We start from the raw sequence: 18,452 nt of genomic DNA on the forward strand, positions 1-18,452 counted from the left end.
CGAATGACCTTTTACAGGCCAAGGCTAATGGCCTTTACTCTGTTCTCATCCTTCTTGATCTGTCTGCAGCCTTTGACACCGTTGATCACTGTCTTCTAGTTGATATCCTCTCTGATCTTGGGTTCTCAGACTCTGTTCTCGACTGGTTTAGATCTTACTTGTCTGGCAGATCTTTTGCAGTAGTTGCAGGTGGTCAGACTTCATCTCCTGTTCCCTTATCTGTTGGAGTTCCCCAGGGCTCTGTTCTGGGTCCCCTTCTGTTTTCTCTCTACACACTGTCCTTAGGAAAACTCATCAGCTCTTTTGGCTTTTCCTACCATCTGTATGCCGATGACACCCAGCTGTATCTTTCCGCCCCTGACCTTTCTCCAAGGCTTGAACAGCAAGTTTCGTCTTGCCTCACAGCTGTCTCGCAGTGGATGTGCCATCGGCGTTTGAAGCTCAACATGTCCAAGACGGAGCTTCTTGTCTTTCCTCCTAAGCCCATCCTTCAACACTCCTTTTCTGTCTCTGTGGACAACATTTCTATTCAACCAGTCCAGCAAGCCCGCAGTCTTGGTTTTATCTCTGACTCTTCTCTGTCGTGTATCCCTCAGATCCAGACCACAGCCAAGGCTTGTAGATTCTTTTTATACAATATTGCCAAAATCCGACCATATCTCTCCGCCTCTACTGCCAAGATCCTGGTCCATGCCCTAGTGGTCTCACGACTTGATTACTGTAATGTCCTCCTGGCTGGGCTTCCTCTTTCTCACCTCCGTCCTTTAATCTCTGTTCAGCATTCAGCTGCACGCATTATCACTTCCACCCACCGCTCTGACCACATCTCTCCTGTGTTGGCATCCCTTCACTGGCTCCCCCTCCCTTTCCGCATTCAGTATAAGCTCCTGCTGTCCACGTTTAAAGCCCTCCATGGACTGGCCCCTCCCTACTTATCAGACCTTCTTTCTCCTCACCTTTCCACTAGGGCCCTCCGTTCTAGTAGTCAAGGTCTGCTGTCTCAGCCCAGGATTTCCTCTGCCCCATCCCGGATTCGCCCCTTTTCACTTGCTGCCCCTCACTCCTGGAACCTTCTTCCCCCACAAGCAAGAGCCATCACTTCTTTAACCAGCTTCAAAACGGAGTTGAAAACCATCCTGTTCAGAGAAGCGTTCCCAGGCATTGCATAATTGTCGCTCACTATTTGATGTTCTTGTGGTGCCTGTTTATTGAACCCTTTCCTGTATTGCTATGTACTGTATATGTATTATCCTACTTGAGAGTATGTATTTTCCCTGGAAAATGATTAACCATCCATTATGAAGCCTCCCCCTCCCTCCAGTCCATCTGCCTTGGTCCAGGCCTTGGAGGTAGAGAGGAACTGCTGGACCTCTTACCCTTTCCCTCCACCACTCCCTTCTCCTTCTGTGTCATGTCTTTTTAGATTGTAAGCCCGAGGGCAGGGAATCGTCTAACTAAAAGATTGTATGTACAGCGCTGTGTAAATTTACAGCGCTTCATAAATAAAGGTTAATAATAATAATAAAAATAAAAATAATGTCATTAAAGCAAATGCAATCTAAGTTCTATAGTAGTCTTAAATTTCATTGTAGAAATCAGTGCTCGCTTCCATTCTCTCTACCCCTTTAGCATTTTTTTATTTCCTATTTCCCTCCTCCACACATCCATCTTCAATTACCTTTGCTTATTCTCAATTTCCCTTTGGCCATTAGCATTCTTTCTTTCTACTTCAAATGGACTGCAAGGTGTTGGATTAGAATAGTTGACAACAGGAAAGCTGGACAGTTGCAAGTAAAATGGTCTGTAGTGACTATATGAGAAAAGACAACAGATATCTCAGTCCAACACAGCATCTGTAAAAGTTTTCCAGAATTCCAAAATCCAAAATATTAAAAAAAAAGCCCCAACTTTTTTCATGAATGGCTAAGATAATAACACCTTTGCTTTCTAATGATTCAAGTTACACACTTTATTTCATGAAAAGATTAATTTAAAATAATGTATAAAATTACCTTCAAGCTGTGTATATAAGGTGTATATGGAACAAAAATGAATTTTGCGTTTAGACTTGTGTCTCACCTCCAAGATACAAATACAGGTATTAAAAATAATAATATTAAAATCCATAATCCAAAACACTTCTGGTCTCAAGCATTTTGGATAAATGAGGCTCAACGTGTATTGCCATTCCCTTCCCTTAGTTCCTCCTTCTTGACTAAAAATACTACACTTTGGGGAATTCTGTCCAATACCTTATTTTAAGTCTTGAATCATTCACTATCCACATATTAAAAGCCTACAATTATTGAATGTGTATTTCCTTAGTGTGCTGTAAATTGTGGAACAGACTATCAAAAAAGAAGAGACAAAAAGTAAAAGACAAAAGTTACAGAGTTCCCAAAGAGCTGGTTATATATAGCCCTTCTTAAGATCAATGAACCAGTTTCTTTGAAGCTGTATATGTCTGGATTTTTTTTACTGTCAAACAGAAAGCAGTGAGCAGATAAGAGACAATAATTGTTTTTTTTAAAAAAAATATCTGCATCCACAGTACATCACTTTGTGCTGAACTACTACAGGAAAATGCATATCTGAATGTGAAAGTACTTTACTTCAACATATGTAATTCTACTGTAAAATACTGGAAACTAAAGAAACCAGTTGATATCCACATATAAAATCACAAGCTGTTTGACAAATATATTTAATGTTACCTTCCCATGACCTCATCATTTAAGGAGAGATCATTTTCCCTAACTCTCTCAAATTTTGCTTTGTTTTACTATACAGTGGGCCCTCCACATTTGCTGGGGTTAGGGGCACAGGACTCCCATGAAAGTGGAAAAACCACAAATAAAAAAATATCTGGTTTTTTTAACCTGAGAGAATACTTCTCTAGGAATCTCTAGATCCTTCAGCACAATTCAGTCTATGGTCCACATCTGCCAGAAATGGCCCATGGAATCATGCTGGAGGACCTACAACGTTTAGAGAAGTGTTTTCTCTAGGAATCTCTAGGGGGCAAAGCTGATGGCCAGGAAGGAGCAGCCTCTGGCTGGTCTGGCTACAATTGGGCCAGGACTGTGATGACCACATGGCCCATGCTGAAAGCAGCCTGTTGCCTGCAGTCCCAAGTCACTTTCCGTGAGAGCAAGATTAAAAGGGCTCCTTTTTGATCCAATCCTTCAGACTAAATTGCAGCATCAGAACAGCTGCCAGCTGCTTCTGGGGGGGCAGGCGGGGTGCATCGTATAAACGCCACACTCCCAAAGCAGATGGAAGAAGCTTCATTTAACCTGTGTGTTTTGGGCCTCAGTCTTCCAGTGTGACTCTACGGTCAATTTCCAGCAGAGTGACTCAAGAAGAACTAGAGATTCCAAGAGAGAATCTATTAATCAAATCCGTGAATAATCAAATCTGCAAAAATCAAAGCCACAAACATGAAGGGTCGACTGTACAGATTTTAATGGATATTGCAATATATATTGAAAGTTTCTAACATATGGCTGGATTCAGACTTCTTCCTATTTAAAAGAGACTCACTGAAATTAACGGGACTAAAGTTAGCCATGATTTCAATATGTCTCTTCTAAAATGGTCAAATCTTAATCCAACGAACAAAAGGCAGAATTTTCTAGCAGAGGAGTTATATAATTATTGCACTGGATAATATCAACTGACTAGATTATTGCACTAGAATCTTACAGTGCTGCTATTCCACTCTTAACTGCTCTGGCTGCTTCCTGTTGCATTTTGGCATTTGCAGTTTAGGCAGGGGCATTTAGAATTCTCAGTCAGAGAGTTCTTAGGTCTCACTGAACTACAAACCTCAGAATGCAACAGGAGGCAGCCAGGGCAGTAAAAGTGGAATAGCAGCACCATAAGAGTATAGTATGGCAATGTGGAAATTCAAGGGGAAAGATATGTTTGTTTGTCATACACTGGAGGGGAAATTAGTTTGGCTGAAAATAATACTCACCATCTTCTATCCTCTACCTTCAGAAAGGGATTTTTCAGTTTACCTGTTCAAAAGAATGTGTCTTAAGAATTTTATACTAAATAAAGTATACAAATATTTGTGTTTGGGGGAAAAAAACTCACAATTTTTACATTATACATTATAGGATATAATCTTATATTATGTATTAATAATCCCACCTAAAATATTTATCTTTTTTATTTAGAAAAACTTATAGCACTCTCATTCATTTCTTGAATACTTACTTTTTCTTCTCTGATCACTTGGCTCTTTTTCCTATTTAAGAGAAAAATATTTTGAAGATTTAATTCTCTAAGCATCAACATTGTATCAGAGTTTTATAACTGAATATATTTGAAGGACACTCTTTTCAATAACTGGTTGCAAGACTGATGAACAGCAACTCTGAACTATGATTAAGTAAAAATAGGTAATGCAATTTCTCATCTTATTGGATGGAAGGGCTAATGAACTGTAGTTTATGGCAGCCATCTATTACATAGATATGTATTTAATGCTATGGTATTAAAATATTCAAAATCAGAACACGGGCTTACAGATCCAACAGCCATGAGGGTAAAAATCTTCCACCCATGCACTAAAGTTTGAGAAAGAACAGAAAAGTACACTTTCCCCACTTTCCAGGACTTTCCTCCATTTCTATTGCTATAGAAAGTTGATAACCACACTATCATTCTAGGAACAAAAGAAGGTGCATTATATTTATTTATTTGCATTTATACCCTACCCTTCAGACAAAATGACTCCAGGACAGTTTACAAGTCACTAATTTCATATTTCCCAGCCCTACAATCTAAATAAGACATTAAACATGAGGAAAGGGGAATAAAGTATAGCAGATACTGCCTATTCCTTCTTCAAGTTCACAGCAGTGGCATCTAGAATGGAGGGATGGGCATTTCACTCACAGTGGGACAAAGACACAATGAAGCTGTGCCTACCTATTCTTCTCTCCCTCTGAGACCATAGCACTGGCAGTTGGAAATTATACCAGATCAGGTCATTGGTCCATCTAGCTCAGAATAATCCATATGGGAGTAAGTTTCCAAGGTTACAAGCAGGTTTGTCAAACCACCTGCTACCTGATCCTTGGTACAAGAAGCAACAGAAATCTCTGCTTGTTCTATATTCAACTCCTGGAGTGTCCTGAATTGTACTAACGGTTTCCATTTTTAACTTTAAAAAGTAAACAAGAGGAATTGTTTTGGCTGTCCCCTCCTGCCCCCTTAAACTGAGACAGTATTGGAAGCAGCAGTTGGGTCCTTAACAATGCAATTCTATATGCATTTTCTGGAAGCACTATATCCAGTGGGGCTTGCACTCTACTAAGACCCAAAACAGACAGGCAAAATAAAGCACCTTCCAGACACTCTAGGGGCATGGTATTCAAATGACGCACATTCCCAAACCCACATGAAGGTGTACCAAGATCACCTAAGGTGGCCCAAACCTGGCTGCAAACGGAGCAGCAAGAAGCCACTCCTTGCCAGTGGTCTGTTCGGGACTGCGGTGTCCGGTCACCATGGTCCTGCAGCGATCAGAGTGAGAGCAGCCTCTGGTCGCTCTTTTTGCCCCATCTGCATGATCCCTAAGGCGGGTTACAGGCCGCCATATAAGTACGTGATGAGCGCGTACTAGGATTAGGAAGGGGCGGTGCTTCTGCACCCCCCTAACCCTAGTACACGCTCCGCGTGCACAAAATGGCGGCGGCCGTTCCACACGGCCACTGCCATCAATACGTCACAACCGCGCCGCCTCCAAATGAGGCGGCGCAGTTGTGACGTATTGAGGCTGCACTGTGGCGCATAGTGGGCCCTTTGCGCGACCCCGGAAGGAGCTCCGTTTCGGAGCTCCTTCCTTCTTTGCGTCGCTGGGCACAACCTTCAAATGGCTGCGCCCAGCGACGCAAGGGAGAAAGGGGCCAAGCGGTCCCTGTCTCCTCCTCCCCACTGCCGCGGGGTGTCCTTGGGGCTTGAAGCCCCAAGGACACCCCTTTCCAGGCTGCGGGGAAGCGGCCTTTTGCCGCTTCCCCACAGCCTGCAAAGCGACGGATTGGGGCCTCAAAGGCTGCCGGTCTGGCAGCTGAGGCCCCGATACACCAGGGAAAGGGGCGGGTGCAGGCCGCCCCAAACGGGTGGTCTGTAACCCGCCTAAGTCTTTTTTTAGGATGGTAGATAAAGGCTGAGTGCATCCATCAGGGAAAAAATGTGGTTTAAGAAACTATGGCCCAAAACAGACGAGCAGATGGGGGTGGTTTCTGGCCACTCCAAGGGTGTGGCATTTAAATGACACATGCCCCAGAGTGCCCGGAAGCTGCCCCAGGGCCGCCTATGGTGGCCCAAAACTGGCCCCAAAAAGGAAAGGAAAAGATCTGCTCCTTGCCACAGTCCACTTGGCACTGGGACACGAAGTTGCCCTTGGGGGCCACAACATGTGTTCACTCTGGCCCTTGGACAATCAGGCCAGGAGCGGCTTTTGTCTGCTCCTGGATACCCATCTGTTTCACCCTTATGATAGATGCACAGCTCATTTATTTGTTTCATTCCTCCCTTCACAAGGGCAGATGAACTAATCAGGAATAGCTTTGTGCGATGTCCAAGTCCAGGACTGCGGTTAAGTATACTCAAATTTTTATCTGATTTACACCTATTCATGTCATTTTTCGCTATGACAAAATTCTGCTATGCTCCACCTAGTTTTCCTTAAGCCACACCTCCTTAGAGCATGCAGCCCATGAGCAGCTGACCAACTGGAAAAATAGTCCAGAGCCCAATGGAAGTTGTCCATCTCTTATGTAAATGAGCAAGTCATTATATTATTGCTCTTAAGACAGCAATTTTACTAAGTTATTCTAGAACACAACAACATATGATGTACAGTGTATTATCTAAATGTCCTACAACAGTACACATGATAAATATTTCAGAAGTTATTTTATACTATTTAATTAACATTTATGGTTTTCTGCTATCTTTCTCTGAAACAAGAATGTCTGCTTACCACATCTTTGATTTCTGTGCTTGATTTCTTGATCAGAGAGAGATCTTTCTTCTTTTGATCAATGTAATTCTTGATATCTATTTTAGGAAGACAAATATAATGTACAATTTACTCTAAAAGAACTGAAAAAGTCCTTCAGTAATCCAATAAAAATCAGTTGTAATTTAAAAATACTTGCCATCGACGTGAAGTATTTTCACTCCCCAGCTCAAGGCATTAGATAATATACTACCTGAAGGGATTAATTCCTGGAGGACAAATATACTTTCATAAGTTAAAATGTTTGGGTATGCATGTATGTGAATGCAAGCAGCATAACCTGAAGTGCTATATACACTCAACCCACCCAATGAAACAAAGTGCACAAGTAAAATTAAACCCAAATTAAGATTATCACTCTTTGATCATTTGCTCCTTGTTAGAAAAACAGGAATAAACATGCTATTCCTCCAAGATTTCATCCTTTTATTGTCAAATGGCACAGTTCTTGGCATGTGGGCTATGAATGGGTCCAAATTGGATCTGATCTAGCTGTTCACATGCCAAAACAGCAATAACAAGTACATTTCTATACTGCTTATCAGTGCAATTAAGCACTCCCTAAGCAGGTTACCATGTGTAAGCTAACTGCCCCCAACAAGCTGGGTACCCATTTTAACAATCTTGGAAGGATGCAAGCCTGAGTCAACCCTGGAGCCCCTGTCTAGGATTGGAACTTACAACCTTGTGGCTTGTGAGTTGAGTGGCTGCAGTGCCAGCATTTAACCACTGTGTCACCAAGGTTCCCTTTTAAAAAAGAACCCAAGGTCACTCTAAGGTTTCTGAGAAACACTGGGATTTTCTCCAACTTTGCTTAGTTCAGAGAAAAGTCAGGTTAAGGACCAAAACCCACAGTATCTCCCCAGAAGTAACCATAAATCACGAGGACTGGCAGCACCAGGTTTGGAGTGTGTTTGCCATTTTCCTGAGTAGACAAGTGAGTACACTCCAATCCAATACACCTACCTGACAACAGTTCCATCCCCCCCCCCCCCCAATCAATGGGACTTGCTTCTTAATAGGCATGTACAATATTGTGCTATTAAATTAGTATGCACTTAAGCAAACTACTCATGGGCCTGTTACAGACAGGCCAAAATAAAGCTGCTTCAAGTCACTTTGGAGGTATGGTTTTTCAATGATGCATGAATCCTAAGAGTCCAAAAGCCACACCACAGCTGCACTCCAGTCCTTAGGACTGGAGCGTGGCTTTGGTGCAGCTTTTGGACTCTTAGGACACATGCATCATTGAAATACCATACCTCCAAAGTGACTCAAAGCAGCTTTATTTTGGCCTGTCTGTAACAGGCCATGGTTTATTTTCTGAAAGCATCTCAGTGTCCTTAAAGTAAAGGAAGTCTAACTGATTCTCTGGATTCAGCCATAGCGCAAACATGAATAAAATCAACCATATAAATCAACCTTTGTGGTCATAAGATCTCACAATAAAATTGTTGCTCAGTCATATTATATACATTCTTTAAAAGTTCTTGTAATAAGCCATCCTGGGATCCTACTTAGGATCACATATAAATACTGAAAATAAGCAAACAAACTTAACATAGTTTGGTTTGGTGGTTTGAAACTAGCTTGGTAAAACTTTTAAAATCTGCACACACCCAGAATCACCTGATTGCCATGGCAAATGACATAAAATCAGCTTTGATGGTCACGGGCACAGCTTTGAAAGTTGAATCATGCTGTTATATGATGCTCACCTGTTCCTTGATTGCTTTTTCAACTAAGGATTTTCCTCTACTCATACGCACCTATTTTTGAAAAGAAATGCAGAACATATGGGCACATCTCTACTACTCATGAATAATGAAATGAAGTATGTTAATGGATGACGTTGTAATAAAAGGTTTGCTGAAGAAAACAGTTATCCTTTGCCATCCAATGCACCCCACTGGCAAACTTAATTATTATTTTTTATTTCAGGACAGAAATAATTTTGAGGATGTCAGTACTTCACATTACTGAACACTGTGCTTCAATGCTTAGGATCACAGAACTAGGAGAAATCTCAAAAGTCAATCAGTCCAGGAAATCCACCACCACTTATGTAAAACAAGTCACTGGGTCTTACTTATGATTAAATATGATTAGTATTACACCATCAATTTTATAATACTTCAGAAACACAAACAGAAAAATAGCATCTGTAGAAAATGAAATCCAGAGTTGCAAAGTGAAAATAAAATTATGAACTAAATCCAGTTTTAGTCCAATTAGAGGAGACCATTAAAATTGGTGGGATTTACAATGTTGTTGATTAAGAAGTCCCATTCACTATAATAGATCTATTCTAGACAGAATTAAAATTGGATTTAGCTGTATGTCCATTACTGATGATATTTTATCTCTATTTAGAAACCTGAGTTAAGGTAGACAAAGACAGAATGATGGGAACATATGCTAAAGAATTTTCATCAAGCCATTCTTTTCTTGCAGTGTTACCCACAATAAAATGTTATAAAGAACCAGATTTACTTGATTTGCAATGTTTTTTTTAAATTCTCTTCTGAGATGGACAGGGTGAAAAGAAAGCAGGAAAAAGACTTACTGCATCTGCTGTCTTATATGAACTTCCGTCATGTCGATCTCTTCTGCTGCTTGGATGAGGTGAACTGTTTCCACCATTGTACACAGATTCTGGGCTTGGGACCGGAGACACTTGTCCAAGAGTCTGAGCAAATTTTGCTTCCTTTTTATTAGAGATCAGATAGTTAATATCTTTACTCAGAAATCCTTCAACTCTCTAGATATAAGGAAAGAAAATATTATCTCATTACTAGGGGCAACCACAGTACTTTATTTGACACAATACAAAGTAATATAAGAAAGCATCTGCCACCAGTCTAACAGATGATTTCCCCACTCCCACATCATCAGTATGAGAACTTTTCCCCCAGAACTCAATTAATATGGCCTCAGTTGTATGTAAAATAGCAAAACAAAGATGGTACAGCCTGAACACAATAGGCTATTCTCATCTCAGCTGGAGCAATTGGATAATGTATATCATCAAGTGCATGGTAATTACTTGAAATTCAATTCACTGCACAGCTACTTGGTCATATAAATAGGTCTGAGCCATGGTACTGCATCAGAATCCATCATTTCATAATAGATTTCAAACCAGTGGAGGTGTCTTCAAGTGGGTGGGCTAGTGGGGGGAAATTGTGATTTTCAGTCATCCCCACAAAACACTGCTGCAGAGGATCAAGGCACCATACAGAACAGTGTAGAATATAGTGCAAGAGCTTAATCAGCAAAAAACATTCCCGCACTATTCATCAGAACCTCCACGGGGTCAAAGGCTTATGAAGTCATGGAAAGGTATTGCTGGATCCAGTTAGAGCAAGTTTTCAGAGCTGTGAGTAGCCTTCTTAGACCAATCATTGTCCTCCTCAAAGGAAATACGTTCTTGCGGTCTTCGGACTCACATCCCTCGCTTATGTGCGAGGGACGAACAGTGGGAGAATGAATGGGGCATATATTCACGCCAATGGGGCTTGAATATGTGTGAAACTCCATTTTCACGAAGGGGTCTGGAATGGATCCCCCGCGAAAAAAGAGGGGAGACAGTAAATGGATATTATACAGCTGACTTGTTAAAACACATGGTGTAAAAGTTACTGAGATAACATTTAAAAAGCACTGTGAGCAATTATGGGAAGTATTTTACATGTATTTATCACGGTTATTCTAACATATTTGTTGTCAGTGTGGTGCACAGGGGCAGCACTGGGTTTAGATGTGAGATTCAGAGCTGCATCATACAAGAAAGAAGAGATAAAGAGAAAAAAGTCCTTGTAAGCTCTTTTTTTGTATTATAAGAAGAAAAAAGATTCATTTCTCTATTCAATGCAGCATGTCACCACAAGGACTGGTTGCAAAAATGATAACTGAGGCAGCTCTAGAGTCTGGGGTTTCTAACTCTGCTAAGATGCCAAGCTTGCAAGGTACACCTGAGTAGAAACAGAAGCTACAAAGTGATTTTAAAAATAAAAATTATGCTGAAAATTATCAACATTATTATTATTAAATTTATTTAGAGCCCACCTTTCCCAGGCTGACTCGCTTTGACTTGCTTTAGCTTACAAAACCTAAAACAGATACAGCTTAAAAAGTTGCATCATACAAACAACATAACTGAATTATCAATAAAATTAAAAGCAATTAAAAGCATAACCATTAACAATCTCTAGTGGTAACCAACATGACTGCTCATTCACTCACACATGATTTTCTCAGTATGTACACATTTTGTGTTTTAGCTAGTATCTATACTAGTATGTTAACTATGCATTGGTGATCATCTCAGCTTTCTGATACATACCATATATACCAGACTATAAGACAAGAAATTTTTGCCCAAAAAGTGACCCAAAAACCCTGGGTCGACTTATAGACAGGGCAATACTGTAATAGGCTTGCCCCTCAAGCTTCTTCTGCAGCCCGACTTTCTCCCAAAGGGACAGCCACACTAGGGAAAGTCCTGGGGGCAAACGCTTGCTCCCTCCCTTTCCCCATTCGAAGTGTCCTCCAGCAGCTGCAGGACGCCAGGATGGGGGAAAGTCCTGGGGACAAACACTTGCTCCCTTCTTTTCCTCGGTTCGTGTCCTCCGAAGGGACAGCTGAGCTACAGAGAATGAGGAAGAGCGAGAGCTAGCCTCTGAAGCTTCCTCCCCAGCTTGGCTGTCTCCCAATGGTACAGCCGGGACGTGCAGGGGAAGTAAGGATACTGAGACCCAAATTATACCCTCGACTTATCCAGGGGTCATATCAAAATCCCTGATTTTGGCCCTAAAACCTGCCCTCAACTTATACATGGTGTTGACTTATACATGAGTATATACAGTACATCCAGCAGCAATTTATTAATCTTTATTTTAGGGTTGTCAGCCAAAGGGCTATCCAGAAAGCGTGTGCAGACATGTGTTTGTTTGGGAGGCTCCTCACACAAATAACAGCATTTTCTAATGCTGATGTCCTGTTTTTGCAGACTTTGTATTATTCTCCATTTTTAAATCATAACCATATTACTTGCTAACTTACCCCTCCCAATTCTTTAAGATCTTTTGCTATTTTTTCAGAGAGGACATTAGATGGAACATCAAGGTAGAACACTTTCCCAGTAAGTGGTTTGTATTTTAATTTATCTGACTTCGTGGAATCTTTCTTTACAGTTTTCAGGGGAGGTCTATTTCTTTCTGTTCTTCCTTGCATATCACCTATCGCCAAAAGAAAAAGGAACATAATCACCAAACTGAGATCTTATTGTTTATAGAAAAATCCTGTTGAAATGAAGCAAAACCATATTTCTGAAAAGCCTGTGGACTTGTCAATATTATGATATAATTAAAACAGGTCTCATCAATATAGGACAGTGATGGTGAACCTTTTACAGACCGAGTGCCCAAACTGCAACCCAGACTCCACTTATTTATTGCAAAGTGCCACGTCCCTCTGGTTTTCTAGTAAGAAACTCTGGCAAACTCTGTGCTAGGGCTACAGCATGTGTGCCCACAGAGAGGGCTCTGAGTGCCACCTCTGGCACGGTTGCCATAGGTTTGCCATCACATAGGATATAATGCCTTAACACTAGCAGAGCCTGACAGTATAGATTCTACATATGCTTACTGAGACGTAAATTCTATTGTATTCAGCAGAAAGATTTGTTGTTGTTCTGTCTTCACTTACAGTGACCCTATTGTGGGGTTTTCTTGGCAAGTTTCTTCAGAGGGGGTTTTGCTATGGCCATCTCGAAGGCTGAGAGAATGTGATTTGCCCAAGGTCACCCAATGGGTTTCCATGGCCGAGCAGGGACTCGAACCCTGGCCTCCTGAATCACAGTACAGCACTCAAACCACCACACCAAACTGGCTGTCCCTAATACTAAATCAGCGGTTCCCAAACTGTGCCTTTTAACAGATTTTGGACTTCAGCTCCCAGATGCTTCAGCCATGTTGCCCATGTTGTTTGGGGATCCCTATACTAAATCAAGGCCCTTTGACTATCTAAGGCCCAAAACACACAGGCAAAAAAGAGCAGCTTCTGGCCACTTCAGGGCTTCACTACACATAGTGAGTGCATAAAGCAAGAAGCATCACACACCTATTAATGTAATTCAAAATGACATGAGCAGTATGTCTTTCTGCCCCTTTTACTGTTGCTAGTTCTACAGGAATGCCTCACATTGGGTCACCATGAGATTCAGCACAGCAAGCAAGAGCTCCAAGCAGGTTCTCAACATAACAATAAAGGACTCTGGCCTCATGTCAGAAACTGAAGCAGAAATCAACAGGGGTGGGGAAAACAATAGAAAACTGCACAAGTGCAGGAACCTCACAGTACTGTTTCTGCCAGATGCATATCCCACATTTCAAATCAGATGGAAGGGCTTCAGTTCAAAAAACCACCCTCTGAGCACAAAAAGTAATGTAAATGCCAACAGAGTGGGATGGAGCTAGCAGAGTTTCCTGCTTCAGCCTTGTCTGCACTGCAGAAATAATGCATGACTCAATGTTATGGAATTCTGGGATTTGTAGTTTTGTGAGATATCCTGGTACCCCCAAACTACAAATGCTAGAATTCTATAGCACTGAGCCATGGCATTTGAAGTGGTGTCAAACTGCATTATTTCTGCTGAGCAGATGAAGCCTTCATATGTGTTATTCAACATCTTTTAAATTGCCTGAACAGCTTTTAAAATGCTTCCGTTTCTAACAGATGTGGAACACCCAAAGATGGAGATCATTAATGGCACAAGAGAGACATGTGGGTCAAGTTTTAATACTTGTAAAAATCATTAGTCTAACATAGTGCTCCACATTACTGATTGAGATAGTACTGCTACTTCAAAATGGCCAAGCCTTGAGTTAGTCCTCATCAGGCTGTGTCTTTTTTGAAGATGTATTTTGGGACAAGTTTACATATCCTAAGAGTCATCACAGAGCTATCTAAAATCACACCTACTCTTGACCTAATTTACAAACATCATCTGCTTGTTTATTTAGTTTAGTCACACAGAAAGGGCATTGAGTGAGAAGCAGACCTTTTTGGTTATTTCCCAAGAAGCCACTTGCAATTGTTTCAGTCTGGATATGTTTATTATGAAATAAACACAATGTGAGTTAAAATAAAGATAAACGTGCATCCCAACATTTAAAAACGCAAACAACAATCCTGTCCTTATCCACCTAGGCAGGCTTTTTCATTTGTCTAAGAAATCTGCCCTCTCTTGACTTCTGGAAACAGAAGCTGGTTTGACTTGGCTTGTGACCGCAAAAAAAAGTGTCTTTCCCTGACTTCCATACAGCAGAAACAATCCAGTTTGACACCACTTTAACAGCCATGGCTCAATGTTATGGACTTCTGGGAATGGCAGTTTTATAAGACATCTAGCCTTCTCTGCCAGAGAGCTCTGATGCCACAGCAAACTCCAATTTCCAGAATCCCATTGCTCTGTGGCACGAAAGTTAGTAAAACAGTGTCAAACTGAATAATTTCTGCAATGCAGATGCATCCTTTTTCTTTTGTGTACGTTTGTTTCACCTTATTGCTGATGTGAAAGGAAGCCCAAACACAAACACTTACAGGGGAACTGTCCTTTGCTGCTGCTTTTCAAACCACTTGGTTTCATTTTCCTGGGAAGTCACATTTTCTCTGCCCACTTCCCTGCGAAGATGGTTACGACCTAAATCCAAAACAAAAGGGAAAGAGAAGTTGTTTGTTGTCGTGTGCCTTTTCGGACTCATGGCGACCCTTCCACGGGGTTTTCTTGACACGTTTCTTCAGGGAGGGTTTGCCATTGCCATCCTCTGAGGCTGAGAGCGTGTGACAAGGCATCGCCAAATGTAGGGCATTCAAGGAAAATGGGAGGCCATGACCAAACAGGAGATAAAAACACTGATAGAAATGTAAATCCATGCTCCTCAGCCATGCTCAAAATGGACCATTTTAAAATTCCTGCTGGTCAGAAGGTCGAAATGGAGGATATGTCCTGGAAAAGGAGGACGCCTGGTCACCCTGGTCTTCTCGGACCCAGTAGAGGTAGGTGTAGAGGCTTGAGCATTGGACTGGGACCCTGGAGACCAGGGTTCGAATCCTGACTCTGCTATATAAAACCACTGGATGACCTCAGGGAAGTCACACTTTCTCAGCCTCCGGGGATGGCAATAGCAAACCCCCTCTGAACAACGTTGTCCTAAATGCAAGGGAGGGGGGATGTAGGACATTCTAAGGTAAATGTAGGATATGGCCAAAGAAAAGCTGGAAAACACAGAAAGTAAATCCGTGCTTCTTAGTCATGCTCAAATGGAGGACATTTTTAAAAAGCCTGTAAGAATGGTGATGGGCATCTTCCTTTCCCAAGGCATGTTGTCCCAGACTCATTTCTGTCTAGCAGGAATCCCAAAACGTCCCCCATTTTGAGAAGGTCTAAGAACAAGGCGAGTGTCCCACTTTTCAGCCTAAGAACAGGGCAACTGCCTCCTTTGTGTCCGGGAGAAATCCCCAGAACGTCCTCCATTTTGAAGAGGACTCAAAACAGGGCGACTGACTGTCCCACATTTCCACCTTTCTCTCTCTCTCCTTAAACGTCCTCCATTCCCCCCCAAAAGTTTTAAGCAGGACTAAGCCCAGTCCCACATTTCAGCCTTTCTCCCCAGGAAGCCTCCCAAAGTGTCCTCCATGCTGAGGAGGACTAAGACCAGGGGAGGAGCTTCTCCGCCAAAGCGGGGGCCGTTTGGGGAGGCCTCCCTGGCCCCTCTTACGTGGGGGTCCTCTCCCCCGAAGGGGCAGCGCCTGGTGCCCAGCGCCCGTCTCCCTTGCGCCGCCCGGGGGCCGCCCCACATCCCCAGGCGTTGCGACGGTTGGCCTTTGAAAAGGCCGTTCCTCCCATGCCGCCTCGCGGCCTCAGAGGCCTACTACCGCCTCACCTCGCAGCGGCGGCGGCGGCGGCGGCGGCGTCCCTCATGGCGCCGGGGGCAGCGGGCGCTCTTCTTCTTCTTCTTCTCCTACCACTCGCCCCAGCTGCTCATCCTCGTCCGCGCTTTCCCGCCTCTGCCCAGCCGGGCCTACCAGCGCCTTCTGAGGCGGGCCTGGCCTCTCGGGTTGGCCTCCAAGGAAGGAGGCTGCGCGTCGTCAGGCTCTCCTCCTCCCCAAGAGCCCTCCCTCTTGTCAGGGAAGGAGCAGAGGCCTAGCCGCCCTCAGCCCCTTGCTTTGCCTTCGGGGCTTTGGGACTTGTTGGGCCTTTCGTTTTCTTTGTGGGTAACAACCCTTTCTCTCTGCTCCCTTCTCTCCAAAACACACTGTATACGTTATTATTATTATTATTATTATTATTAAACTTTATTTATATAACACACTGTATTAAGTTAATTACCACTATTTCTTTTTTAAAGATACAGATGGAAGTCATTGGAAATGAAAGTGTTGGAAGCTGATATATATATATATATATGCACTTAATACATATGTATCAGATTCCAACATACATATACACGCATATATATATATATATATATATACACACACACACACATATAAAGCAATATACTATATTGCATTACATGTATATGTGTGTGTGTGTATATGGATGTACTGTATTGTTATATGTCTATGATATATGTGCATCAGAGTCTAGTACATTCATTTTTGATGACTTCCATTTGTATACTTGATTAATGAAACCATAAATTACAAAAAAACCCTTTATTTATAAGCGCTGGAATACAATAAAATGGGTACATTCTAGAAAATGGAATTGGCATTTGAATAGAAAATTTATTATTATTATTATTATTATTATTATTATATTAAATTTATTATTATTAAATTAAATACAAAATTATTATTATTAAACATTAATTATTTATTATTATTTATTAAATTAAATTTATTATTACATATTAGTAAATTAAATACAAAAATTATCATTATTAAAATTAATAATTTATAATTATTATTTATTATTATTATTTAGTAAATTTATTACATATTAGTAAATTACAAAATGTATTATTATTATTTATTAGATTAAATTTATTATTATTATTGTTATTAATAATAATAATAATAACAATACTTTTATTTATAAATATCCCACCTCTCCCTACAGATCGATTATTAAATACAACAGTTATTATTATTATTAAACTTTATTTAATAATATTATACATTAATACTTTATTATTTATTTATTATTCTATTATTATTATATAAAATAAATGCAAAATATTATTAGTATTAAAATTTAATCATTTATTATTATTTATTTTATTATTTATTGTTTATTGTTATTTATTAAATTAAATTTATTATTATTAAATTAAATACAACATTTATTATTATTATTATTATTATTATTAAACTTTATTTATAAAGCGCTGTAGGTTTTACACAGCACTGTGCATAAAAGAGATTAAAATAAAATAAAATGGACCTGCTAGTGGTGTACATTCTACAAAATGAACTATAATACAAATTATTATTATTATTATTAAATTTATTTATAAAGCACTATAGGTTTTACACAGTGCTGTACATAGAATAGAATAAAATGGACCTGCCAGTGGCATACATTCCAGAAAATGGGATATAATATAAAATTAATATACAATATCATTCAACAAAAATATACAAACAACAGATTAAAATAAATATCAAATGAGAAATTGGGAATTCTGGGGAGTGTAGTTTTGTGAGGCATTTAGGTACCAAACACACTGCAGAAATAATCCCGTTTGAGACTTCTTTGACTGCCATGGGTCAATGTTATGGGATTCTGGGGACTGTAGTTTTGTGGGACCTTTGGCCTCCATCAGAGAGCTCTCTGGTGCCACAATAAGCAACAGTTCCCAGGATTCCCTAGCACTGAGCCAGTGCAATTTCAAACTGGATTATTTTTGCAGTATGTTTTGGACCTCTCTCACCTGGGCAGGTAACTTTCCTCAGGTAGATGGACTGTGGGTGCCTCCACACTGCAGAAATAATCCAGTTTGACACCACTAGAACTGCCATGGCTTGGTGTTGTAGAATTCTGGAATTTGTAAAACCTCTGGATGTTGTGGAATACTTTTGATTCTTGGTCCATTAATACTCTTATAGCCATGGGGCATTGTTTTTCTGTTGTATAATAGATTGAAATTTTCATTGGGATGAGAAAGTAACCCAGATTCATACAATTAATAGATGTCCCTCCCCCCCCCCCCCTTCAAATAAGCCTGAATGAGTGCTAAACCAAAAACCTTGAGTGAGAGGAAGTGTGTGTATATATATATACATATATTTCATATATATTTTTGTGCATATGTGTGTGTGTGTGTGTGTGTACTGTGTGTGCGTATATTTGTTCAGATTTTTCTTCATGTAGATATTTTTTCACACATATTTCTTTTTGAAC

At 40.7% G+C, this 18,452-nt stretch overlaps 1 protein-coding gene across 2 annotated transcripts in view; it reads right to left on the reverse strand.

The window, feature by feature from the left end:
• Positions 1–16,183, reverse strand: part of DBF4 (DBF4-CDC7 kinase regulatory subunit) — a 28,868-nt gene extending 12,685 nt beyond the window's left edge. Inside the window, exons 1-10 of one of the 2 annotated variants that reach the window (XM_089533284.1) lie at positions 15,988–16,183; positions 14,645–14,744; positions 12,104–12,279; positions 9,606–9,746; positions 8,758–8,808; positions 7,179–7,248; positions 7,001–7,077; positions 4,225–4,255; positions 3,980–4,022; positions 1,679–1,810 (exon numbers count right to left, since the gene is read on the reverse strand). In XM_089533284.1, coding sequence (XP_089389410.1) covers positions 1,679–1,810; positions 3,980–4,022; positions 4,225–4,255; positions 7,001–7,077; positions 7,179–7,248; positions 8,758–8,808; positions 9,606–9,746; positions 12,104–12,279; positions 14,645–14,690 — 767 coding nt within the window. In that variant the 5' untranslated portion in view covers positions 14,691–14,744; positions 15,988–16,183. Of the gene's footprint in view, positions 1–1,678; positions 1,811–3,979; positions 4,023–4,224; positions 4,256–7,000; positions 7,078–7,178; positions 7,249–8,757; positions 8,809–9,605; positions 9,801–12,103; positions 12,280–14,644; positions 14,745–15,987 lie in introns of both variants that reach the window. The other variant, XM_089533283.1, reaches the window with a different exon arrangement.
• Positions 16,184–18,452: the final 2,269 nt, after the last annotated feature.

Source organism: Sceloporus occidentalis, unplaced genomic scaffold (genome assembly GCF_023333645.1).
Source record: "Sceloporus occidentalis isolate IW3139 unplaced genomic scaffold, rSceOcc1.0.p SCAF_7, whole genome shotgun sequence".
NCBI classification, from domain to species: Eukaryota; Metazoa; Chordata; class Lepidosauria; order Squamata; family Phrynosomatidae; genus Sceloporus; species Sceloporus occidentalis.